The following is a 25201-nucleotide window of genomic DNA, read 5'->3' as shown; positions in this document are numbered from 1 at the left end:
ATTCTGTGTCTCCCTCTCTCTCTGCCCCTCCCCCGTTTATGCTCTGTCTCTCTCTGTCCCAAAAATAAATCAACGTTAAAAAATAATTAAAAAAAAAACAAAAACACAGACTCCTGGGCTCCACCCCCGGGATTTGGACTCCATAGGGCGAGACGGGGCCCAGGAATCTGCATTTCCAGCACATTCTCGGGGCTGCGGACGCTGCTTGCCCAGGGCGCCTGCTCTGGGAACCGGCCCCCGGCTGGCCTGCCGCTTTGGGGCCCCGAACCCGCCTGGCGCGCCTGCATACGTGTCCCCCGCTCTGCCGAGCACCCCGCGCCCAGGAGCAGGGCCGGGATGTCCCGGCGGGGGCTCGGGGGGCTCGGTAGCTGGGCTGAGCTGAGCTCTGGTTGGTTTGGGATTCTGGGTTGTTTACTTTTACCTGTGGAGCCTTTATTCACAGGGATGATTTCAGGCGAGTTTTAAAAATTTTCTACACGGTTTATTGAAATTATACTTTTCAAAACCTATTTGCTTTAAGCTTTTAAGTTAAACCTGGGGGCTCATATCATTATGGTTATAAGTCTAATCGATTGAGATTAGAGAGAGCACTCACCTCCCTGTTTTCTTTGATTAATGTTTGATTAACTCGGGTTGAACGGATTGAATGCCATTAAACAACAATCAGTTCCCTCTCTGCCTTTAGTTAATTAAATTCCCTTGAACCTTTTAAAATGACACTTATAAATATAACATATTTACTTTTCTCTTTAAGCGCTTGGAATGCCTGATACCACAGCGGAAATTCCCCCAGGTGCTTAAAAAACGCTAGCGTATCTAATAAATTAAACTTACACCAAATCTCAAGTTCTCGGAAGCATTTCGGGATCGTTTGCATCTGTATTTAATTCCCTGACACGGTCCAATTTTGAATAAAAAACGTACACTCGACCTTCAGTCACACGTGTTAAGAACGGAACCCGGAGGTTAACGTGGTGGGTTCTTCCACCTTCGACTGTTCTCAGCTGTGCTGATCAGCGGACCCCAAACCTTTGCACACGATTCCCGAATCTGGTTCAGGGAGAGGCTTCCCGCAGCCTTGGGGACCCCCAGGCTCAGAGCAGTCCCTCCGGGGTCCTCCCGGGGGCAGAGGGGAGCCCCACAAGCCCAGCAGGGCAGGCAGAGGATGTCAGCCTGAGGCCGGAGGAGGCCCGGGCAGGGGCTGAACCCTGGCTTCAGCGGGGCTGGTTGGGTTGGGTGGAAGGTGGGCTGGGGGACGGGACAGGGAGGGACATACAGGCTCAGGGGCCCGCTGGAGCCGGGGAGAGCAGACAACCATACCTCCAGAGAGACGGGGGGGCGGGGGTGGGGCCAGGCCAGGTTCCCCCCAGCAGCGTGGCTGTGTTCTCGTGAGGCTGGGGTCCCCAGAGGCCAGGAGCCAGGTTCTGCATGGACAGCGGCCCCGGGAGCCCGGCCCGTCTGAGCAAGAACTCGGCACGAGGGCGGGAAGCACTGTCCCTGGATGTCACCGCACGGGGTCTCGGACACCAGCACGGGATGTCCCCCCTGGGAATTAGGCAGGTCAGAGAACAGGAAAGGAGGAGAGTCCCGTGAGGGGACTGTCCCAGAGGACAGAGCACCGCACAGCATGGTGGCCGGGGCACGGGGACGCCCGGCCGGGAACAGGTCGCCCGCAGAGGCCAGAGGGCATGTTGGGCCCGTGTGGTGACGGCGCGGGCTTGGTAAACACAAGGACGCGGTGGGTGGTGGAGCCTGGGAGACCCCCAGTCCCGTGGGTGAGACGCGCCCCCCCGAAACCGCCGGCAGCCACTGCTGGTTTTGACGCTCAGATGGCGGAGGAGGGACGGGGCCGGTCTCACCTGGGTGGCTTCTCACTGGTGGTGACGCCCACAGGGCGTCGCAGGTGGGCGTTACCGTGGCAGGAAGACGGGAGCCTCTGTGGCGATGGAAGAAGCCTCTGTGCTTGGCCCCCCGGCCCCGTGACCGCGGCTGGGACCCCAACTTCCCCGGTGTCCGCTCTGTAAAGTGGGGGCTGGGCAGGGTCCCGCCTGTGCGGGGAGGACTTGGGCAGATGCGGGGGCGGGGGGGGGTGCGGTCCGCTGCGGGAGGGGACGAGGTAACTATGGGCGTAGATCGGGGTGCAGGTGCGCGGCAGGCACCAGTGTGGACGCGCACGTTTATCCGTGTTGTTACTTTCGTCGCCGACGGGGTTCGGGTAGCTTGCCAGGATGCAGAGACGAGGGGCACTGGGAACACGAGAGGGGAGGACGGAACGTGAAAGGGGGCCAGCGGGGAGGCCCGGTGCTGGGGGCCGGGGTCACGCCCTACGCCTGCACCTACACCTGTCGCCGGCCGGGGGCCTGCCGGTCCCGGACCTCAGAGCAGGGTCTCCTCACAAACCCACCCACCGTGGGCCAGAGACCGGCGCAGGGTGACCAGGTGCCCTCCGTCCGTATCCCCAGAGCAGACGTCCACCGTGGGCAGGCTGGCGGCTGAGGCGGTCTGTGCCTGCAGAGGTGCTGACGGCTGGGGGGAGGGGGAAGTCTGTCCCCGTGGAGGTGCTGGCGGCCCGAAGTGGGGGGGGTCTGTGGCAGCCGCCTGGCGCCCCGCATCCGACCTGGCCTCGCCCCGTCCCCCTTCTTATCCGCTCCATTCAGAAGCCCAGGGGGCCCCGGGGCCCCCCTCACCCTGAGGGCCGAGCCCAAACTCCCTCCCGTGATCCTCAGCACCCCTCCCCACGTGCCCCCACCCACCCTCCCCTTACGTGGCCGAGCCAGGCTGGCCCCTCTCTGCGGGGAGTCCTTCCAGCCCCTGCTGCTTCTGGACCCTGGTCTCGGCCCCTCGGTGCTTTCTTCCTCACACGATCTGGCTCTGCCCACCGCCTCCCACCGATGCCTCCTGCCCCCCGACCCGCCGGAATAGTCAGGGGCCGCGGCTGCCTCGTTCCCTGCTGTGCGCAACCCGGTGTAAGCGCCGGTGCGTCTGTGGAGTGGGCACAGGAGGCCTCCGGGAGGGGAGGGGAGGGGAGGGCGGGCCTCCCTGTGACGTGCTAGACGCTGGAGCCCGGGGTGGGGGGCACGGCAGAGAAAGCAAGCGCTTCGTTTGTTGAGCAACTTCTCGCGGGTGTCTGCCACGCCGCGCTAGAGGCTGGGGGCTCCTCAGGGGACAGAGCACGCACGGGTCGTAGACGGGGACAGCATGTGGCACCCATAGAACACCATGCACGGGGAAGGGATGGGGGCTTGTCATTTTATACGGGACAACCGGGGAAGGGAGGCCACGTCCGAACGGGCGTAAAGGCGGAGAGGAAGCGAGCCGTGCGGCTGCGGGGAAGGGCATGCCCAGCCGAGGCGCAGCAAGTGCAAAGGCCCTGGGGCGGGAGCATGGCCCTCGTGGCAGAGACCGCAGGCGGCCCCGTGGCCCCGTGGCCTTTCTGCTGCCTTTCCCGCACAGGTGGACCTCACAGCCGCGGCTGTTTCCGATCTGTCCTTAGCACGGGTGGCTGTGCAGCGCGTGCCATCGGTTCCGCCCGCTTAGAGGAGTCATTCTGGGGTCCCGGGGCCAACTTACATTTCTGTGACTGTGAAAATGCGACTGCTCTTCCCCTAACGAGGAGAGCGCGAGAGCCCATTAGGGGGAAATGAATCCTTCGCGTGCATCTGGTTAAAAAGGTCAAGGCAGAATCCAGCGGCCTGGGTCTGGGTTGGGAAAGCCTCCCGCGGAACAGAAATCGGAAATCGTTTGCTTCGCTGTTTTGAAGCTCTCAGACTCGCCACTTCTCCGGGGTGTTACAGGAAAGCCCCCTCAGCCCTGGGGGCCGTCAGTGCGCCTTCAAAGCCCGGCCCTTTGAGGGGTGCGGTGGCGTTGACCGTCTGGGGGCTGGGGGGGCGGGTATTCCCTCGTCTTCCCACGGGGCATTTATCTGAGCTCCTGTGTCTCCCAGCGGGGGGCGCCAGGGAGGTGTGCCCGCGCCGTCCACGCTCGGGGCAGGGGGCCCTGCCGTCAGGCGTCACAGGGCTGCAGGGTGTCTCCAGGCCGGTCCTAGACCTTCCCCAGGGGGCAGCGGGCAGAGGGGAGGGCGGGCGGTGAGGTGCCCGTCCCGCCGCCTTCAGGAAAGGCTTCTTCTAGTTACAAGTGGACGGGTCTGCCTGACAAGGTAGTGGTCACGGGGGGACGCACCCCCAATGCCCAGCAGCCCACAGGGCAAGGTCCCCCCTGGACGGAGGAAGCAGGCCTCCAGGCGGGGGGACGCCCCTGTCCTCTTGAACAGGTTTGTGGAAAAGCCCCACTGCTCACACGGGGATTCTGGAAGACCCCTCGAGACTTGTGTGCATTGGCCAGGCCTCTCTCCGAGCCTCCGTTTCCCCATCTGTCACAGGCGTGATGTGACCCTAAGTCAGGGCCGGGGGGCTTTGTGCCTGAGACAACAGACAGGCAGTGAGCGCCCGTGTTTGTGCAGGCGTTTCGGAACACCCTCTCCTCTCCTGCGTAAAAGCAGCTTTTATCAGAGGAAACGCCGCGGTGGGCAAACCGGACCGCAGTCCGGGTGATTCTCGTCGGACCCGTGTCGCACACGTGGGAGCATCGTCCCCACGTGCCCTGGCACACCCGTGATGTGGCCCCGTGCCTTGCACTAGCGGGGGGCGTTCCCGGGGCCGCGGGTCAGGACGGCGCCCACCGGGCTTCACGCCCCCGTCCGCGGCCGCCGGCTCGCCGCTCTGTGCCACACGCTGGTCCGTGTCCCCGTGTGCGCCTTCCGGTCGCGGTTCCCTCTGGAGGACCGTCTAGAGTTGGACCTGCTGAGCCAGACGGACTTCGTGTTTCCGTGGCTTTTGTGGAACTTGCCAGATCTCCCTCCCTGCGCCCCGCTGCTCTGTGTGCGTGAGTGCGTGTGAGTGCGTGTGTCTGCGTGTGAACTCTCACCAGCGGTGCGTGCGAGAGACAGCTGCCCGGGTCTTACGGGGCCCCGGGGTCTGAGTGAGTAATTTTTACCTGTGGCTGGCAAACGAGGCAGACACGAAAGGAGCGTCTGTGTTGACTTACTTTGCGTCTTTTCAGTTGCTAACGAGCACGAACGCTCGGGCCGCTGCCCGTTTTTTCCACGGCGTTCCTGGTCTTCCAGCTGGTCTTAGCCTGCACCGTGCGATGCAGACGCGGCCCCTCGCAGACAGGACGTTCGTGAGCACACCTGTCCCCCTTTGTCTCGGGCCTGTCCGAGAAGCTGTCTGACCACAGCTGCTTCTGACACTTTTCCACAGCAAAGGCTTGAATCCCTGAGGGATGGATCTTCGTCGTCTTTCTTGTTTTACACAGCAGACCGCGGCTCCTCACCCCCTCCCCCCAACGCCTCCGCCCTTGACCGCTGGCTGGAAGGCCTCCCCCTCACGTCGGGGTGCTGCCGGGCGCGCACAGGCCCCCCCACTTCCCGTCCCTTCGCCGCTGGGCCGCGCCTCCTGGGTGCCCCGCTCAGTCACGTCCCCGTGAAGGACCAGCGTCTCCGGCCGTGTCCAGACGGCGACCCAGGCCACTTCCGTAGCTGTGGTTTCTCACCCCCGCGAGCGCGTGTCGTGTCTACGCCGTGTTCCGCTGGTGCTTCTCACACGTGGCTGTTCTGTGACCGTTGGCCGTAACTCGTAACCTCCTCTCCTCTCTCGATGGACGCTTTCCCTCCTTCCTTCGGCTCCGACAGTCCTCGCGGTCAGTCCTCGCGGTCTGCTTACGACCTTCCTGCCCGTTCTCTCTCTCTCCCGAAGTCCCGTCTTGGGTTGGTAGGTGACTCTTCCGGAACTGGATTTTCCGCGTGTGCTCTGTACATTTGTGTGGAGATCTCTCTTTCGCGGGAACGGCGAAAACCTTCGCGCTCACTCGTCCCTGGACGGGAGTCGCAGATTTCTGCGTGCCTGCCCCCACCCCCACCCCAGGCCTCCGCTCAAAACTGGGTGGCTGGGGTTTCGTCCCAAGACTCCCCCCGTCACACAGTCGCCGGCTCCGGTCTCTGCTTCGTCTCTCACCGTGTCTGGCTGCATCCCGGGGGGCAGTCGGAGCCGGTGTGTCAGCTTCCGTTCACAGTTGGGGCGCCCGGCCCGGCCCCAGGCCCCCCCCGCCCGGTCCCCGGCCCTCCGGGAGGCTCAGGGTCCTGCCCCTGTGGCGCCAGCCCCACTCCGGCCGGCGGGCTTCTGCCCCTTCTGAGCGGTGGGGAGCTAACTGTGGTTTTCCACGGATGCTTTTAACTCCTAAGCAGCCTACCCACCATTTCTGCGTGTTCACAGCGGACAGGGAAGAGTCCCGCGTCCGTGGTATTGACCAGAGCCCTCCATCACTTCATCCAGCTGCGGGGGGCTTGGCGCGCGGGGGCCATCACCTAAGAGGTATAGCCTCCCCTCCGCTTGAGGACAGGAAGTGCAGGACCACACAGCCGCAGCCTCAGGTGGTGTCCGAGGGACGGGGCTTCTGGGCCACACGGTGGCACCAAGTGTGCGAGGTGGTCAGAGGGTGGAGGCGGGGACAGAGGCCTCGCGCACTTCGTGCAGCCGCCCGCGGACCCCGGCACACGTCGGGACCCCCCGGAGGGCTTGTTAAAGTGCAGGTCGCGGGGCTGGCCCCAGAGCCTCTGACTCCGCGGGTCAGGTCTGGAGCGGACGGCCACCTGCGTTTCTGGGGCGCCCCAGGTGACGCTCCTGCTGGTCCTGTGACCACACTTTGAGAACCACTCGTTTAGAAGGAAGGAAGCTATTTTTTCTCTCTTGTTTGTTTGAAGCGTTCGACACGTTCACGGAAACCAGCGGCAGGAGCTTGGAACGAAAGCCCCACTCGGAGTGTCTGTGGGTCTGACACAGGGAACGGAGCGGGGAGGCAGCTGTTTGAAAGCATATGTGTGTGTGCTCAGACCGTCCCAGGGAGAGACGTTTGCTTGTCAGAAATGCATGCGTTGAGCCCAGCCGAGCCCTGGGAGATGCCTTTCCAAAGCTAAACCCAGTCTGTTCTGCCCCTGGAGCTGGATCGTTCCTGCAGAGTGAGGGGTTTGTGGGACAAGAGAGAGGCAGCAGCACTGGACCCGGGCTGGGGTTGGGGGGGGGGGCACCAAGCTGATTGTAAATCTTGTAAAGTAGGTTCAGACGCGAAATCTCTAAAAGTGCTACGCGCAGTTGTCTCCTGAGGGACTACGAGTGGTTGCTTGTTCAAGGGGGAAATTGTGCGCTGCCCGAAAGGAAGACGGTGGCCGGGCACCTGCTGGGTTTGCACCGGGTGAGATGGCCTGTGAGGCTGGGTCTCAGCTGAGCCTCTGGGCTTCCAGCCTCTTGTCTGAAGGCCTCGGCGAGGAGGCCGGGCGTGGACATCTCGTTCTGACCCCCTCGTCTTAAAAAGAGAGCTCTGCATCGTGCCTGGATAGGCAGGCTGGTTGTAGAGACCGATGCAGATGGACGGGTGGGGGATGGGTGGACAGACAGGTGGACTGACGGGTGGATGGACGGATGGATGGATGGACGGACAGGTGGGTGGGTGGACGGATGGATGAATGGAGGGATGGAGGGATAGGTGTGTGGGTGGATGGATGGATGGATGGATGGATGGAGAAATGGATGGATGAGTGTATAGGTGGGTGAGTAGATGGATGGATGAAGGGAGGGATGGGTGGATGGACAGATGGACAGACGGATGGATGGAGGGAGGGATGGACAGACGGATGGATGGATGGAGGGAGGGATGGGTGGATGGGTGTACAGGTGGATGGATGGATGGATGGATGGATGGATGGACAGATGGACAGATGGATGGAGAGAGGGATGGACGGATGGATGGAGAGATGGATGGATGAGTGTATAGGTGGGTGAACGGATGGATGGAAGGATGGAGGGATGGGTGGGTGGACAGATGGACAGACGGATGGAGGGAGAGATGGACAGATGGATGGATGGAGGGAGGGACGGATGGGTGGATGGGTGTACAGATGGACAGATGGACAGATGGATGGAGGGAGGGATGGATGGATGAAGGGATGGAGGGATAGATGGATGGATGGATGGATGGATGGATGGATGGATGGAGAGAGGGAGGGGTGGATGGGTGGATGGGTGTACAGGTGGATGGATGGATGGATGGATGAATGGATGGATGGATGGATGGATGGACAGATGGACAGATGGATGGAGAGAGGGATGGACGGATGGATGGAGAGATGGATGGATGACTGTATAGGTGGGTGAATGGATGGGTGGAAGGATGGAGGGATGGGTGGGTGGACAGATGGACAGACGGATGGAGGGAGGGATGGACAGACGGATGGATGGAGGGAGGGAGGGATGGGTGGATGGGTGTACAGATGGACAGATGGACAGATGGATGGAGGGAGGGATGGATGGATGAAGGGATGGAGGGATGGATGGATGGATGGATGGATGGATGGATGGAGGGAAAGAGGGAGGGGTGGATGGGTGGATGGGTGTTCAGGTGGGTGGGTGGGTGGATGCATGGGAGGGCAGGTGAAGGAATGGATGGGGATGGCCAGGTGGGTGGGGAAGGGTGTCTCCTTAGGTGGGCTTACCGAACAGTCTCAGTCAAGGCGGCTACTAAAGAAACAGTGTCACTGGGAGCTGAGGACTGTGCTCAGAAAGTCCTTCCTGCCTGAAGTCACATCGGAGAGCCCGGGAACGCATTCCACGGAGCCTTAATTTAGACGCTGACTGCGTCTGCACACACGGTAATGCCACCCAGAGCGAGGAATTATTTTTGTCCCTGGAAGCCTGTGCTGTGCCACCTGCAAATCCCACGAGTAAGAGATGAGGACCCCGGGCAGGTCGCGGATGAAACCTCGTTGCTTCTGTTCTGCCAAAGTGGCTGGAAGACGTGGGCCCCGTCGGGCCTTCGAGGCCCAGGGCGTCTGTGTAGCGTTTTCTCCCGAGTGTGCTTCTCGTGGGCTGGACCAGAGAGCCAGGCGAGGACGCCCCGGGGGAGGGCCCCTCCACGGCCCGCGTCTCCACCTCAAAGCAGCACACTCTGATTTTGCAAGAGGCTGGAACCTTCCTCACCCCAGCTGTGGGACGACAGTGGGGCCTGTGTGAGGCGACCGCCTGGGGAACGGGCCCGAGGTCCCGCTGTCCGAGCCCCCGGCCGGCTGCCGGCCTTCGGGTGTGGTAAGGCCGGCAGGTCAGGGCCCGGCTGCCTCTGAGGAGAGGGTGTTCCTCGGGGGCCCAGAGGTGGGGCCGCCAGGCCACGGGGGGCATTCGGGGCCAGGAGGCCAGGAGGCCAGGGTGGAGGAGGCTGGGCCGGAGGCTGTCCCGGGCCGGGTGGTTTGCACGCCACGGGAGCCCCTCAGGCAGGCTGTCTGCTGCCCCTGGGAATCGGCTAGTCCGGGAGGATGGTCCCTCCACCCTCAGGACAGCGAGGCCCAGGAGTCACATCATCAGACACAGAAAACCAGCAGGCGAGGTTCACACACAGGCCCGGCTTTTCCCTCCGCAGCAGCAGAAACAGGGACCCGTCTCCCCGTCCGCCTCGTCCACGTGGCGCAGGACTGGCCCCCTTCTGAACGAACCCATCACGGCCACGAACATCTGAGTGCTCCAGAATCAACCCCCTCTTCTCCACACCCCGTTGGGGCAGCCCTCCCTCCTGAACAGTCCTGGGACGGGTGTGTCCCCAGCCCCACCCACGGCCCGGCCTGTCCCTGCACTTCGGGGCTGCTGGGCTGGCCTGGTTTTGGGGCCAGCATCTGTTTGGAGGGGTCGGGAGTGCCCAAGCCGTGGGTGGGAGCGTGGCCGACACAGTGGCCGCCCCCGCCCCCCACCACGGCCACGCCGATCTCCGCAAGGTGCTTCTCAGACGTTGTGATGCAGACACTGATGAAGGAGAGCCCGACCGTCCGCACCGCTCATGGCCCAGGCCATGCTGAGCACCCGGGAGCCACGTGTGCTCTGCCTGTCTCGACCCCGGGCAGTCCTCCGTGGCCGCCCTCCGTGGACGCCCTCCGTGGACCCCCTCCCGCTGCACCCCGGCCGTCCAGCGTGGCCAAAGCTGGCCACGGGGGCCTCTCCGCCTGCAACCGACGTTTACGGTGGGTCTTCCCAGGGAGGTGGTGAGGCCCGCGGGGTGAACTGTGAGTCGGGGGCCCCCACTCCCCCGCGGAGGCCACAGCGATGCCGCGTGGAGCCAACACGGAAAGCCTTGAGAGCGCACGGGTCTACCGGGGGCCTCCGGATGCGTCGGCACGGGGCTCCCGCCCCGCCTGGAGAGCCGAGGCCCCGTGGCCTCCGGAGTGGCCTCGCCACGGGGCAGGAGGGTGGCCCTGTGGAACTGCGGCCCGTTCCATCGGGGGGCTGTCACAGACGGGAGGGACGGAGGGACTGAGGGCTGAGCGTGCACGTGTGCACGTGGGCATGCGTGGCATAGTGGACGGGCGTGAGGCCCCCGAGACTCTGACCGAGAGCACAGGGCAGGTGACAGCCGCTCTCCGGAGGCGGTGCTCCGCGTGCCGGGCCGACGGCCTCACTGCACGGGGACAGCTCAGCGCGGGTGAAGGTGGGCGGGCTGGCCGAGAAGCCCAGGGCCCTGAGGGCTGGGGCCGTGCTCCTGGCACCTCGAATGAGCTCAGGGTCCAGAGGGCGTCTCCGGAAACTGCTGTGGGGCACGCCCCCCTCCCGCAGCCGCGTGGACGCGGGCGAAGCCCCCGGGGGTGACTGTGCTCGGGGGGGGGGGGGGGGGGGAGGAGGGACCGGGGAATCTCACAGGCGGCTCCTGGCTTCCCAACGTTCTGAGAGCGCCGGCCCGCGGCAGACATGGCGGCCAGGCCGCGGCGGGTCTCAGTCCCAGCCCTGCGGGCCCACGGTGCGCCGCCACGGTGGGGACCGTCCGACCGCTCCACGGTGACCACGCGCCCCCTGGCACCGGCAGGACGTCCGAGGAGCTGGGATCCGAGGGGCTGAGGTCCCCCCGCCCCGCGCTCCTTCCCTCTGCACGGCTGCCTGCCGACCTGACGCCTGGTCCCCCCTTCGCGTCTGCTGTTCTGTTTGGGGGCAGTTGACGGGGTTGACGGAGATAATTACTGGTTGAGACACAGGCGGGTGTGACTCAGTTCCGTGGCGCCTCCGGGCTGAGAGGGGTTCACGCAACAGCCCAGGCTGCCTGCCGCACCACGAGCTGGCCGCGTGACCCTGGGCCCGTCTCCTGACCTCTCGGTGCCTCCACCCCTGTTTCCACCGGAATTAACCCTGCGCCGCACTGACACGGGGTCGTTGGGCTTTCTGTCCTCCCGGCACCACCTAGTCCAGCCTCCTCAGTCAGGAACACAGCGACAGGATCCCCACCAACAGAGGCTTGAGCAGGTGGGGGGCTCCGCTTTTCTCACGAAGCACGGAGCTGACGGCTCTAACTTTCCGCCGGCCGGCCCTGCTGTATAGACCCTGAGCCTCACGATGGCTGCCTCCCGGCCACAGAGTGGCTGCCACTCCTCCAGACCTCGCGTCCGTATCCAGAAAGAAGGGCAAAGGGCCCTGCAGCTGAGTCTGTTTCTTTTTTTTCTAATCAGGGTAAGCCGTAGCTTTCCTACAAGCCCCACCCCGAGACCTCTGCTCTCGTCTCGTTGGCCAGAAGTGTCTGGCACGGCCTCCTCTAGCTACAAGGCAGTGGGAAAGTGGGGTCCATGATGTCACCGGAGCCTTGGCCCCGTCACCTCCACGTAGAAGTGCCCCCGCCGGCCCTACCTCGCTCCTGCCCCGCACAGCAGCTGTCCATCCGGTGACGCCCAGAACCCCGGGCGAGCTCACCTGCCTACGTCCTGCTCGCCCTGTCCTGGTTTGGGGGCGTGGGCGAGGCTCCCGGGGGGGTTTCACCCCCCACGGCGGCCTTCGCTGCCTCCACTCGGCACAGGGGAGCGTGTCATTCGCCGGGGCCTGCAGGCGACGTCCCCGGGAGTGTTTGTGGGGGGGGCGGACGGCCCCTCGGTGCAGCCCCCTCTCGGACACACACCTACCGGTGTGACGGGCGCGCAGGCCTCCGGCAAGAGCAAGGCGACCGCGTGCTTCGTCGTCCACCGGGACGCCCTCGAGAGTTGCTGTGGACCAGGACGCCGGGTCAGCGGGCGTGAACGAGGGCTGTCCCGGGCAGCAGGTGTTGACTAGGGTTTGCTGCGTTGCCCCCGCGTGCAGCCGCCCCTCGCAGCTGCGTCAGGTAGCTCCCGGCTGGGGAGCCTCCCTTCGGACTTTGCGGCTCAGGAGCCATTTCCTTAGCCCGCGAAGCCGTGGGCCGACCACGCGCTCTCCGGAGGGCCGGCCCCTGCTCGTCCTCGTGGTGGTGGCCGGGCACAGGGAGCTGAGGCCCGAGCAGGGTGTCCTGGGCCCCGAGCGGGGACCCGGCACTCGGCCGCTCTGCCCCTCTCTGGTGTGCGCAAATCACGCACCCGGGGGCTCGGGCGACGGTCTCCGCCCTCGGTAGGGTCGTCCGCGGGCTCCAATGCAGAGAAGAGATTTGACGGCCCGGCTCCGGGATGGGGGCTGTGCGCCAGCACGCCGACCTGGGTGAGGCCTGGTCGGCGGGCGTTTGTCCTTTCCTCCACCGTTGGGGTGCTTGCAGAGCGAGTGGGGATGTCCCCCCTCCACCCCGAAATCCCTGAGCCCACGGTGCTGTTGGGATGCCAGGCGGGCGCGTCCAGCGGCTTGGGGAAGGTTGCAGATGCCCCCTTAACCTCAGGCACCTGCGGCCCTCGCCCCCCAACCCTGAGCACCCTGTGGGGCCCAGCCCGGCGGACGGGGAGAATGACCCCAGCTCCCGCCGTCCGGAAACGCTCTCGCCTTTCTGAGCGGAGGAGAGAGACCGTGGCCGAATGTTGCCCAGGAGAGACGGGGGTCTGACGGGGCCCTGAGCTCGCCCACAAAGCCCCGCGTGCGAGTCTGTGTCCAGCCGCCCTCACGTAACTAAGGCTTGAGGCCGCTGAACCAGACCGAGCGGGGCCTTTTCCGCCATCCTGTCCTGCGGCCGCGCCATCCAGGGTGGCCGCACCAGCCGCACACGTTTCGAGGGCTCAGTGGCCGGGCGCAGCTGGGGCTCACCTTTCGGCGGCCCAGATCTAGAACGCGCCCGTCACCGCAGAAAGTCCTGCTGGGCAGGTCTGGCGGTTGCTGACAGATTCCTGAACGCGAATTCATTCGTCCGTCGAACAGCCTGCGCTGGGTGCTGACCGCGCGCCCGTTTTGTTCTGAGTGCAGCGGGTGGGGCCGTGGTCCCGGAGCGCAGGCCTCAGAGGGACAGACAGACAAGGGGCGACGGGACCAAGGGGCTGCGGCGTCACATCAGAGAGTGAGGAGGGGACCGCAGAAAGGAGGCATCTGGGCAGAGGCTTGCGGGCAGGTGCAAAGGCCCTGGGGCCGTGGGGAGAGCAGAGGAGAGACAGGTGGGGGCAGGGAGCCCCGGGAGCATCAGGGGCCAGCTGAGGCACGGAGGCCCCTCCAGGATGCACAGTGATGGCGGCTGCAGAAGGCCCGGGCGGGGGGGGGGGGATGTGGTGGGAATCACGGCACCGTCCCGCAGGTCCGCCAGGCTCCCACTGTGGCGTTTCCGTGTTTGCCTTCTGGAACATTCCTGGCTCAGCAGGCGTCCAGCTGCGTCCCCAGCCTCCCCGCTGCCCTGCGGCCTCCCAGGACCAGGCGCTGGGGGCAGGGTCCCCACCGTCAGCGTGAAGGAGCTGGCGCTGTCCCCTGGGCTCTGCGCAGCGGGCAGAGCGCGGGTCCCCCGCGGGCTAGGAGCCCGGCAGGGGGAGACTGTTGGCCGCGTGCTGGGAACCCGTGAGGAACCCCCAGCCTCCCCCCGCACACAGGACGTCCCGCCTGCCCGGACATGACTTGTTGCGGCCGTGTGGGGCGTCAGGAGGGGGACCCTCAGCTGCGAGACGTCCCTCCTCCTTCCCCTGCTTTCTGAAGGCACAGTCGGGCAGGGGAGGAGGCGGGGATCCCCCGTCACCTTCCCCAAGCGAGGGCTCAGCTGTGTAGTGAGTGAGCGGCAGCCCCAAGAGGGCGTGTGGATGGTCAGGCCGTGCACTGAGACGAGGAGAGGACGGTGCGCCCGCAGGTCGGGGTCTTTGGGGACAGTTAGGGACTTCAGGGAGTCCTGCGCTCCAGGAAGCAGCCGTAAGACGCCTTCTTCGGCCGAGGCCGGGTGTGTCTGGGGTGCTTGAGGCAGCGTTCGCGCGGCCGGCACCGCGGGTCGAGGGTGTCTGCGTGGTTGGCCTGCTCTTTCCAGACTGGGTCGCGGGCTTGTTCCTCCGGCGGGGGGGCAGCGGCTGGCGGCGAAGCCCCCGGGCCAGGCCCCCCTCGCCCCGCACGGAGCGAGCACAGGGCAGGGGGGCGGCGGGCGGGAGAGACGGGTGTGGTGGGAGACCCGGAAGGGGGGGCCGTCTCCCCGGAGCGGGCTCTGGAGCGTGGGTCCCGGGGCCGCGGGCGGCCGTGCTGTGTCCCCACAGGTGTGGCAGTGCGGCGGCAGCATGGAGGTGCTCCCCTGCTCCCGCGTGGCCCACATCGAGCGCAGCAAGAAGCCCTACAACGACGACATCGACTACTACGCCAAGCGCAACGCCCTGCGGGCAGCGGAGGTGTGGATGGACAGCTTCAAGTCCCACGTGTACATGGCCTGGAACATCCCCATGACCGTAAGCCGGGGTGCGGCGGGGCGGGGGGGGGGGGGGGGCCGGCGGCCGCGAGCGAGCCTCGCCGCGCCCCGTGGCGACGCCAGCGAGGACCCGGGGCCCACGCGCAGGCGCACAAGCGCGGGGTCTCGGCGGACGCGGGCTCTGGCAGCGCGTGCAGCCCCGGCTCGCCGCCCGCCCCGCTGCACCCTGCGTACCGTTTGCTTGTGCTGTCTCGTGGCCGGTTACACGCGGTATAGGGTCTGCATTGCGGCCTTTTGTTTATGGCTATTTCTGAGAGAGAGAGAGAGAGACAGATCGTGAGCGGGGGAGGGTCAGAGAGAGAGAGAGAGAGGGAGACACGGAATCCGAAGCAGGCTCCAGGCTCCGAGCGGTCAGCACAGAGCCCGACGCGGGGCTCGATCCCACGAACCGCGAGATCGTGACCTGAGCCGAAGTCTCGTCAGACGCTCAACCGACTGAGCCACCCAGGCGCCCCTCCATTTTAGCCCTTTTTTTTTTTTTTTAAATTTTTTTTTTTTCAACGTTTATTTATTTTTGGGACAGAGAGAGACAGAGCATGAACGGGGGAGGGGCAGAGAGAGAGGGAGACACAGAATCGGAAACAGGCTCCAGGCTCTGAGCCATCAGCCCAGAGCCCGACGCGGGGCTCGAACTCCCGGACCGCGAGATCGTGACCTGGCTGAAGTCGGACGCTCAACCGACTGCGCCACCCAGGCGCCCCACATTTTAGCCCTTTTAAACCGCGCAGTTCTGGGGCCTTGCACACACCCACAGTGCCGCACGACCACCCACCTGCCTGGTCCCCCAAAAAATCACGGAACCCGGTAGGCGGCTAGTCCCCGTCTGCCGCCCCCCAGCCCTCAGCACCCGGCCGTCTGCTTTGTCCCGGGATTTACCTGTTCCGGACGCTTCCTTCCCATAAATGGGGCCCACGGCACTTCTCCTCTTGTGTCTGGCTCCTTGCACGGAGCACCATGTTCTCAGCTCTGTCCACGTGTGGCGGGTGTCAGGGTATCAGTGCTTCCTTTCCGTGGCCGGGTCACGTTCCACGTATGGACGGACCACGGTTGGTCTAGCCGGCCTTCTGTCCACGGACACCGTCCACGGATACCTGGGTTGCTTCCTGTCTCTTTGGCCCTTGCAGTTTCGACCCACATCTAGTTAGGGGTTGCTGTTTGTTTTTACTTTGTGGTCAACCGAGTCCCGTAAATAGCCTGTGTTCTGGCTTCTCTTGAAAACCCAGAAGACCCGGTTCCCCGGCCTCCGTGACGGTAATGAGGGCGGGTACCCAGCAGAGGCTGCCCCTCACGTGGGGCAATGTCTAGGCCACCGGTCCCGGCGCATCGGCTGTGGAACCAGCCTTCACTCGCGTGTGGCTTCCCCGGCCACCGGAGGGTGCGAGGCTGGGGGCCCTGGGGACACCCGTCCCGGACACGGCTTTGTGAAAAACACACCGTAAGCGCCAGATCTCGCGTCATGAGCCTGCACACACGTGTACACGTGTGTGTGTGATTATCTGCCCACGTGTAGAACGCCCGCTACGTAACACAAGTTGCAGAAACACCGCTGATCTCCGTGACGTGCATTTCTCGCTGCCACCAGCTAACCTCCCAAACCAACAGGGCGTGCCCAGAGTCTGGGTGACGCTGCTGGAGGGCCAGGCTGGGCCACCTGCTCACAAGGCCGCTGTCCCAGGCGGGGGATGGGGATGGGGGTGGGGGGCACGGAGGCTCCCCGAGCGGTAGTTTCCAGCCACGTGAGCGACACCGTGGAAACACACACACGTTTATCAGAGATGGAAGGAGGGCACACAGTCCCTTATGAACCCTCATATTCCACCAAGGGACCCGATTCAGGAAACGACCCCATTACCCCTCAAAAGGGAACCTGGGCATTGTCACCACGGGGCCTGCAGGCCGCGTGCACGCGGGGTCCACGGCTCCGGACCAGAGGCTGGCAGACGCCCTCCCCCGTCTCATTGTAGCCCCGCGCTCCCCGCCCCCTGCCCGGACTCACCCGCTGCTCGTGTGAAGGCTGTGAGGGGCTCCTCTGTGGCCACGGCCACCACGTGGAGGAGGGAGAGGGGCTCTCCCTGGGCAGCGACCTCCCCGCCGGGCTTGGCTGGCATTGGAGCCCCGGGCCACCTGGCCTGGGAAGGCACTCTCCCAGACCCACTCACAGAGGGCTCGGTGCCTGTCACGGTGTCGGGGGCCCCAAGGCCACCCTCAGCTTCGACGTTCGGCCGGAAGGACCCAGAACTCCAAAGAGCTGTGCTGCTCAGCCTGGGGTTTCTCACAGCGAGAGAATACAGAGTCCCAGGGCTCGTATAGACAGCACGCACCCCTCCCGGGCACGCCGTGTGGCGGTCCGCATGGCGGCTCAACAACCAGGGACACCAACCCAAGCCTGGGGCTTGTCCACGCAGGAGCCAGCCTCCGCACGGCTGACCGTAGTCCGTAGGTCACACTGATACCCCACCACGGCCCAAAGCCCCGCGGAGATCGCCCTGCGGCATAGACTGTCGGGCCCAAACCCCAGGTAGACGCTCGGTGACAGGCGGGATGATCCGAGGGCTCAGAGGTCGTCTCGCAGGGGGCGGGGGTGGGGGCCGAGGGCAAGTGGTTTCTTTGGAGTGTGTGGGTGGGGACGAGCCAGCACACGGCCCGTGGCCGTCTGTCAGGCCGGGGCTGGTCTCCAGCAGGCAGGACAGGCCAGGCCCTCCCCTTCGGGAACAGCCGGGCCAGCACGGGTCCCGGGAGGGCCGGGGGCCGCCGCTGGTCGAGCCCTGAGGGGTGGGGCTGCTCCCCTGTCTGTCACGGGCGGGGGGTGGGGGGGGACGCGGCCAGCTCCCGCCTCGCTTCCCGCCTTGCAGAACCCAGGGGTGGACTTCGGGGACGTGTCTGAGCGGCTGGCGCTTCGCCAGAGGCTGAAATGCCGCAGCTTCAAGTGGTACCTAGAGAACGTGTACCCGGAGATGCGGACCTACAACGACACCCTCACGTACGGAGAGGTACCGCCTCCACCTGGGGGGCCCCACGCGGGCGGGTCGGGCAGGCTCCCCGCCTGGACGCGCACCCACGTGCCCGCCACCAGCCAGCACGGTGCCCAGACGGGTTCTCGTGCACGCGTGCGCGGAGCAGTGTAAGAGCCCAGGCTCACGCGGGTACGCACGCGTACGGAAGCACACAGAGTAGACACGGGGACACGTGCACGCACGCACGTGTGCACAGACACATCCACACGTGTGTGTGGACACACATCCACGTGCACGAACGCGGACCCCTGAGTGCATTAGCGTCTGCACACTCGTACGTGTACGTGCGCGAGACCTGAAAGGGTACGTTTGCACACAGTCTGGCTCACGAGCACACACAGCGAGCTACTGACACACCTTCCCTCGGGGGCACACACCCGAAGGTGCCCGCCTGCGCTCACGGAGACGCACGACACTCGTTGACACAAAACGTCAGGCGAGCAGGTGCTCCCTGACCACGGAGATGTGCCGGCCGACGCATCCACACGCACGTAGCCGGGCTCGTATGCACAGAGCACGCACGTAAGTGCAAACAGAACACACACACGGGTCCACGCGCCCGCCGCACGGGCCCTCGCCTGCACCAGCGCACGCGGCTCTGTAGAGCTGGCGAGAGGACGCCGTGTCCCCATCCCGTCACCCTGGTCTGCGCTGGCGGGGAGGGCAGTCTCCCTTCAGTCGGGGCGTCTGCCGCTCCAGGGGGACCCGGGCCCCACGTGGGAGGAGCGCGCGCCCTCTGGCCCTGGGCTCGCGCTCAGTGCGCGGCGAGAAGGGTGCCCGGGTGGACGGTGCGGGCTGGCCTGTCTGCTCCTGGAGCTCACGTTCTCCGGCAGAGCAGGCTTCTCTGCCCCTTGGGGAGGGGGGGCGGCCTCGCGCCGGCCTTTGGGACCCCCCAACAACGGGGTTTCTCCTTCGGTTTCTGATTGTAGGTGAGAAACAGCAAAGCCAGTGGCTACTGCCTGGACCAGGGAGCGGAAGACGACGACCACGCGATCCTCTACCCCTGCCACGGGATGTCCTCTCAGGTGCGAGGGGCGGCTGCACCCCACGACGGGGGGAGGTGCGTGCAGGAGGGGCGGGTCGCAGCAGGCTGGGTCCAGGCTTCGGGCAGCGCGGAGACCCTCAGGGAAACCCCCGCCCCAGATACACCGAGACCAGGGCTTTTGGAGCCAAACAAGCCCTGGGCGAGTCACGTCACATCCCTCGCCTCAGTTTCCCCATCCAGCAGATGGGACCCTAAAGGTACTGAACCTGTCGGGGCTGTTGTGCGGACCAAAGTGGATCACGTGGGAAGGCGTCTGCCGCGGCGTGGGCAGAACCGGGGAGGTGTCACGGTCCCCACTGGTCCTTACCGGCTGAGCTCCTCCCACGTGATCTTCAGCCCGGGCTCCAGCCCGAATCACCTGGGGGGACTTAGCAACGCGCACACCGATGCCCAGCGCCCGGGCCGGCGGCACCAGGCGGCACAGGGGCAGGTCTGGGGATGCGGACGAAGCGGCCCCGGCGGAGAGCCCGGGGATTCTGGCCCCGAGGGGACCCGCTGCTGGCGAAGGCAGTGCTTCTGTTTGGTGCGTGTTGCTGTGATTTCAGCCAGACCCCAGGGTGCTTTCCCCACGTGACCCTCAGCTCCCCCGAAGGCACTCTCTGAGTCTCAGCCGCGCTCTCGGACGTCGTCCGGGGGAACCTCGCGGTGACCTGTGCCGGCCTGGGCAGCGAGAAGCTGTCGTGTCCACGAGGCCCCCGGTGGTTCGTGGCGGGCTGTGGCACTGGAGCGGAGAGCGTGGGTGCCCCCGGCCGCCTCCTGCAGCTTCGTCCCGCAGCAGCTGGGGTTGAGACAAGACGGTCCCCCCCCGGGAGGCAAGCGTGGCCTCCAGGAGGAAATCCGGTCCGCTGGCCCGTCCTCCGGCTGGCACCCGATGTGAGGGGCCACGTCCCGCTGGGCGTCTCTGAACACGCCCGACGAGGGGCCACCGGAGGGGATCGGTGGACCAGAGTTTTCCCCCAGCAAGTCCTGCGGCATGAGAGGGGACACCATAAACGACGTGGCCCACACGACCCTCCTGGCGGGGCTCACACGTGCCGTTGGGCTCGCACAGCACCAGCCAGGCCACGGCGAGGCTGCAGATCCCCTTCTGGGCCGGCGCTCGCCCGCCGTCGGCTCAGGGGGACCTCGGAGCCTCCCCACGTGGCCTCTCCCCAGGCTGCTGGTTCCCAGGGCAAGGACCCCAGGAGAACGGGGGCGTCACGACCGTTTACACCCAGCCTCAGGAGTCAGACGGCACGTCCGTGGTGTCCACTCGCTCCCCAGAAAGATCCGGGGGAGACTGTAGGTCCCCACCCTTAACAGGAGGGGTCAAAGTCACAGCTACGGAGCGTGCAGGGCGGGAGGCAGCATTACAGCTTGTGTTCCGTAAGATTGTGCCGGAAAATACAGCCTTCGGTGGGGGGGGCCGCAGTGCATTCGGGCAGTGCGTGTGCGTGTGCATGGGTGCGTGTACATGTGTGCATATGTGCGTGTGCATGCACGAGTGTGTGTATATGTGTGCATGTGTGTATTCATGGGTGCATCATGTGTGTACACGCGCGGGTGCATGCGTGCATGTGTGTGCATGGGTGCGTGTACGTGTGTGCATATGTGCGTGTGCATGCACGAGTGTGTGCGTGTATATGTGTGCGTGTATTCATGGGCGCATGCATGTGTGTACACGTGTGCATATGTGTACATGTGTATGTGCATGGGTGCACGTGTGTACACATGGACGTGTGCGTGTGGGTGGGTGCGTGTGTACACGTGTGTGTATTCATGTGTGCGTCACGTGTGTGTACGTGGGTGGGTGCGTGCATGCGTGCGCTTGGGTGTGTGCGTATGTACACGTGTGTGCATGTGTGCGCGTGCATGCATGAGTGTGTTCTGCGCGTGTGTGTATTCATGGGTGCGTCACGTGTGTACGCGTGTGGGTGCGTGCATGCATGCGTGTGCGTGTGTACACGTGTGCATATATGCGTGTACATGCATATACGTGTGGGTGCGTGTGTGTACACGTGTGCGTGTGCACGTGCGTGGGTGCATGTGTGCACGTGCATGCATAGGTGTGTGTGCGTTGTGCGTGTCCACACGTGTGCCTGTATGTGCACGTGCTCACGCATGAGGGGGAAAAGACGGGGCAGGGAGGGGAGAGAGACGCGGCTGTAGCACCTGCTTGTTGACTGAGCGTGAGCTGCTTTTTAAGCACTTTTGTGTCGTGCCCCCTGGATCCTTCCGGTAGCCCAGCCAGGCAGGTGCTGTCACGACCTCCTGTGTACAGACGAGGACGCGGACGCAGGGAGGTGACGTGACTTGCCCAAGGCCACACGGCTGGGGAATGGCAGGCATCTATGAACTGGCTCCTGGCCTGAGGGTTTGGTCGTTACTTTCGCGGTGTTTTGGGAACAAGTGGGACCCAGGCGCACGTGAACTTGGGTTCGCTCCCCACGCGGAAGTGAACGTTCACCCCCTGGTGGTTCTGGGCAGATGGTGCGCCCTGAGGGCACGTGTGAGCTTCCCTCCTCTGGGCCGAGAGAGGGGCCCCGGAGAGCCGAGGGCCGAGCAAAGTTCTGGAAAGGGGCCTGAGGCAGTCCTGCGGGGGGCGTTGGTGGAAGGAATGGGGGGCCGGGGGAGCGGGGCGTCCGGCTCGCCCGGTGCCCGCCCCCCCGCCTTCCCTGACGCCCAGCCCGTCCCCGCGGTCCTCCCGCAGCTGGTGCGCTACAGCGCTGAGGGGTTGCTGCAGCTGGGCCCCCTGGGCTCCACCGCCTTCCTGCCCGACTCCAAGTGCCTGGTGGACGACGGCAGGAGCCGCGTGCCCGCCCTGAAAACGTGTGAGGACGTGGCCCGGCCAGCGCAGCGGCTGTGGGACTTCACCCAGGTCAGCGGGGCACTGAGCACCCCCCCCCCGCCCCCACCCCTGCCCCCGGGGCCCAGGTGCGGGGGAGGAGCTGTGAGGGCACAGGGGTCCTGGATCGGCCGCTCCCGGGTCCACCCCCCACCGGTGACCTACCTCTGGCCACACAGCCAGGGAGGGGCCCGCCGGTCTGGTCACAGCACTGTGGCCGCCCAAGCTCCCGCCTCCTCTGGCCTCCCGGAGGGTACGGGGTGTGACCGCCACCGGGAAGCCCTCAGGGCAGCTCCTGGCCAAGCGGGGCCAGGCTGGACTCCCTGCGGAAATCAGCCCCTGCTGGGCCCTGGCTTAGAATTTCCAGCCCGGAGAACATCTGGGGCGGACGAGTCAGTGGCGGCTCCCTGCCTGGTGCAGCAGCTTGGACTCCCGCCCCCCCACCCCTGGGGACCCCGCCCAGGCCCCTCCCCGACAGCAGCCACCGGCTGGGATGCTGCCTGGCCCAGAACGACACGCGGGTCGCCGCGGCCCCCAGGGAAGGGGCAGGAGGGGGCCTCCCAGCCCCGGGCGGCTCTGGGCCGAATCCCGCTGGCACTTCTGTCCGGCTGCCTTCCTCCGTGTGGCCCTCTCCGCAGCCCCTCCCGCCCTCTGTGCCCCCCTGCTCCCCCTGCACCCCACATGCGTCCATCCAAACACCGCACGCCCTTCTCCGGCGTGCAGGTTTCCGCCCACGTCGGCCCAAGACTCGCCCTCTCGGGACTTGCTAGAGACAGCCCTGCTGAGTGCCCCCGACCCCTCTCCCTCAAAGCCATTCGTGTCCTAAATCTCTGCGTCTCCCCTGGCGGCTGAACTCCCCAGACGTGCATGCTCTCGCATCTGAGGTCAGGTGCCGAGGGCCCCGGGGGCTCCTTCCTGCCTCTCCAGCCTCTCCTGGGCTTGTGGCCACACCCCTCCTCCCTTAGCCCGCTGTCTGGCCTCCCGGTCTCCAAACCTGTCCCCCGGTCGGTCGAGGGCGCCCTGCTCTGGCTTCTCCTGTCTTCACCACTCACATCTGCTCGGACCCTCGGGCCACAGCGCCGGGTCCTGGGGGCAAGGGCCTGGTGCATCTGACCTGTTTCTCTAGAACTCTCTGCCCTTGGTACTCGGTAGCCAGGCTCTGGGCCCGGGGAGCCACTCCCAGCCCCGCCACCGCCCCGCCCCGGGCTCTCCCACCTGACAGCGGGCATCTTCCAGGGGACATCCCGGGTCTCGTCCCCCGCCCCAACCCCACACACTCCCTGCCTCCGCTCCCGCCAGGCAGCCCTGTGACAAATAAACACCCTCGGCAGCCCTGCCCTGGGCCTTGGGGGCTGGGACTTTCAGCGACCGGAGGGGCTCCAGGGGTGAGCTGTCACGGTTTCGGGGGCGGAGCCAGCAAGGGTCAGAGGTCCCCAGGAGGCCGGGTTGGGGTCGGGATGGCTAGAAGGAGCTGTCTGGAAAAGAAAGGAAAACATACAGTGTACAATCCTGAGGTTCTCAGGCTTGGGTCAGGGTCCTTGATGTCTGGGAGACCCGAGGGCCTGCATGGGTGACCTGTGGGCAGATCGGATATGCCAGGCAGTGGGGACGCACTTGGGGGAGCCCCCTGTCTCAGGGGCCCTGTCTCCATTGTGCTAGTCACTCCTTGGACCCCAGGAACAAGGCAGGCAGGTGACACAGCTGATAGGGTGAAGATGCCTGAGGACAGAGGACCAGGAAGGGACAGAGGGACCAGGAGGGGACAGAGGGATGGGGGGGAACAGAGAGGTGGAGGGGTCAGAGGGACCAGAGGGGGACAGAGGGATTGGAGGTGGGGGGACAGAGGGACCAGGAGGGGACAGAGAGACCAGGAGGGACAGAGGAGCAGGAGGGGACAGAGAGCCAGGAGGGGACAGAGGAGCAGGAGGGGACAGAGGGCCAGGAGGGGACAGAGGGACCAGGAGGGACAGAGGGACCAGGAGGGGACAGAGGAATGGGGGGGAACAGAGAGGTGGGGGGGTCAAAGGGACCAGAGGGGGACAGAGGGATTGGAGGTGGGGGACAGAAGGACCAGGAGGGACAGAGGAGCAGGAGGGGACAGAGGGACCAGGAGGGACAGAGGAGCAGGAGGGGACAGAGGGACCAGGAGGGGACAGAGGAATGGGGGGGAACAGAGAGGTGGGGGGGTCAGAGGGACCAGAGGGGGACAGAAGAATTGGAGGTGGGGGGGACAGAGGACCAGGAGGGGACAGAAAGACCAGGAGGGGACAGAGGAGCAGGAGGAGACAGAGGGACCAGGAGGGGACAGAGGGATGGGGGGGAACAGAGAGGTGGGGGGTCAGAGGGACCAGAGGGGGACAGAGGGATCGGAGGTGGGGAGACAGAGGGACCAGGAGGGGACAGAGGGATGGGGGGGAACAGAGAGGTGGGGGGTCAGAGGGACCAGAGGGGGACAGAGGGATTGGAGGTGGGGAGACAGAGGGACCAGGAGGGGACAGAGGGACAGAGGAGCAGGAGGGGACAGAAGAATGGGAAACAGACCCCCGAGTCTTGGGCGGCCATGCAGTGACCTGTATGGGGCCGGTCAGCGCCCCACTCCCGAGGTGCTCTCCGGACGGGCCCGCTGGGCGTCCATGCTGACCTGTCTCCCCTCCTGGCAGAGCGGCCCTATCGTGAGTCGAGACACAGGCAGGTGCCTGGAGGTGGAAATGTCCAAGGACGCCAACTTCGGGCTGCGGCTGGTGGTACAGAGATGCTCGGGGCAGAAGTGGACCATCAGGAGCTGGCTCAAGCGCGGGCGACACTGACCGCCAGCCCCGCCCTGCGCCCGCCCGGGTGCAGACCCCGAGGACCCGGGGAGGGCGTCGGGCCGCCTGCTGGGCCGCGTCCCTGGGACCGCGGGGGCCCCCTGTGCGCTCCGGAGGCAGGTGCCAGGGACCGGCCGGCCCAGCAGGAGCACAGACCCCGAAGCCAAGCCCACCTCGGAATCACGTGCCTTTTCTACGGTATTCCTGTCCAGGCCGCCGGGCCGGCCACCTCTTCTGCATGAAGCCCCCTGTACGTTCCCCCCCTCGCGGAAATAACCCCCGTGAGCTCCGTGGGTGGCCCAAGCTCCCGTCCCGGCCGGGCAGGACCGTGGCCTCCTCCCGTCTTCTGACCATCTAAGGAAAAGCCCAGAAGAGCAGAGCAGAGCCCTCTCCGAGGTTGGGGCCGGGGGGCGGTGGGGCGGGGGGGGGGGGGGGGGGACGCGGCTGCGGCCATCCCGGCGACGCCCCAGGCAGTGCTGACGAGGAGGCCGGTTGCCGCCCCGATCCAGCGCCGAGCGGGTCAAACAGGACAGAGCTGGTCTTGTCCTCCGGAGCCCTAGCGGCTGGGTCGTCCGGGGTCGGGGCCCCTGTTCCAGCGTCTCGCCCGGGGCCAGGCGCCTCCCCCCGCCTTGTTGCTCCAAGGCGGGGGTCAGCGAACCGCGACCCACGGCCCTGTGCCTGTTTTTATAAATAAAGTTTTATTGGCACACAGCCGCACCCACCTGCCTCCGTATGGTCCGGCGCGACCCTCTCGCCCGGGGCCAGAGTTGAGCAGGAGCACGCGCCCCACGGGGCCGTCCCAGGGGCTCCGAGATGCCGTCTCTGGGCGGGCCGGCGCTTAATGATTGCGGTGAACATC

At 65.6% G+C, this 25201-nt stretch overlaps 1 protein-coding gene across 1 annotated transcript in view; it reads left to right on the top strand.

Annotated features, from left to right (window-relative positions):
• GALNT9 (polypeptide N-acetylgalactosaminyltransferase 9) overlaps positions 1–24376 on the top strand; it is a 61063-nt gene extending 36687 nt beyond the window's left edge. The window contains exons 9-13 of the mRNA XM_030336492.2: positions 14447–14632; positions 17505–17642; positions 18596–18691; positions 21401–21568; positions 24196–24376. Of these exons, the coding sequence (XP_030192352.2) occupies positions 14447–14632; positions 17505–17642; positions 18596–18691; positions 21401–21568; positions 24196–24342 (735 nt within the window). The 3' untranslated portion in view covers positions 24343–24376. The remainder of the gene's footprint in view (positions 1–14446; positions 14633–17504; positions 17643–18595; positions 18692–21400; positions 21569–24195) is intronic.
• Positions 24377–25201: the final 825 nt, after the last annotated feature.

Source organism: Lynx canadensis, chromosome D3, assembly GCF_007474595.2.
Source record: "Lynx canadensis isolate LIC74 chromosome D3, mLynCan4.pri.v2, whole genome shotgun sequence".
NCBI classification, from domain to species: Eukaryota; Metazoa; Chordata; class Mammalia; order Carnivora; family Felidae; genus Lynx; species Lynx canadensis.
The sequence above is the reverse complement of the archived record's forward strand: the minus strand, read 5'-3'. Positions and strand labels throughout refer to the sequence as shown.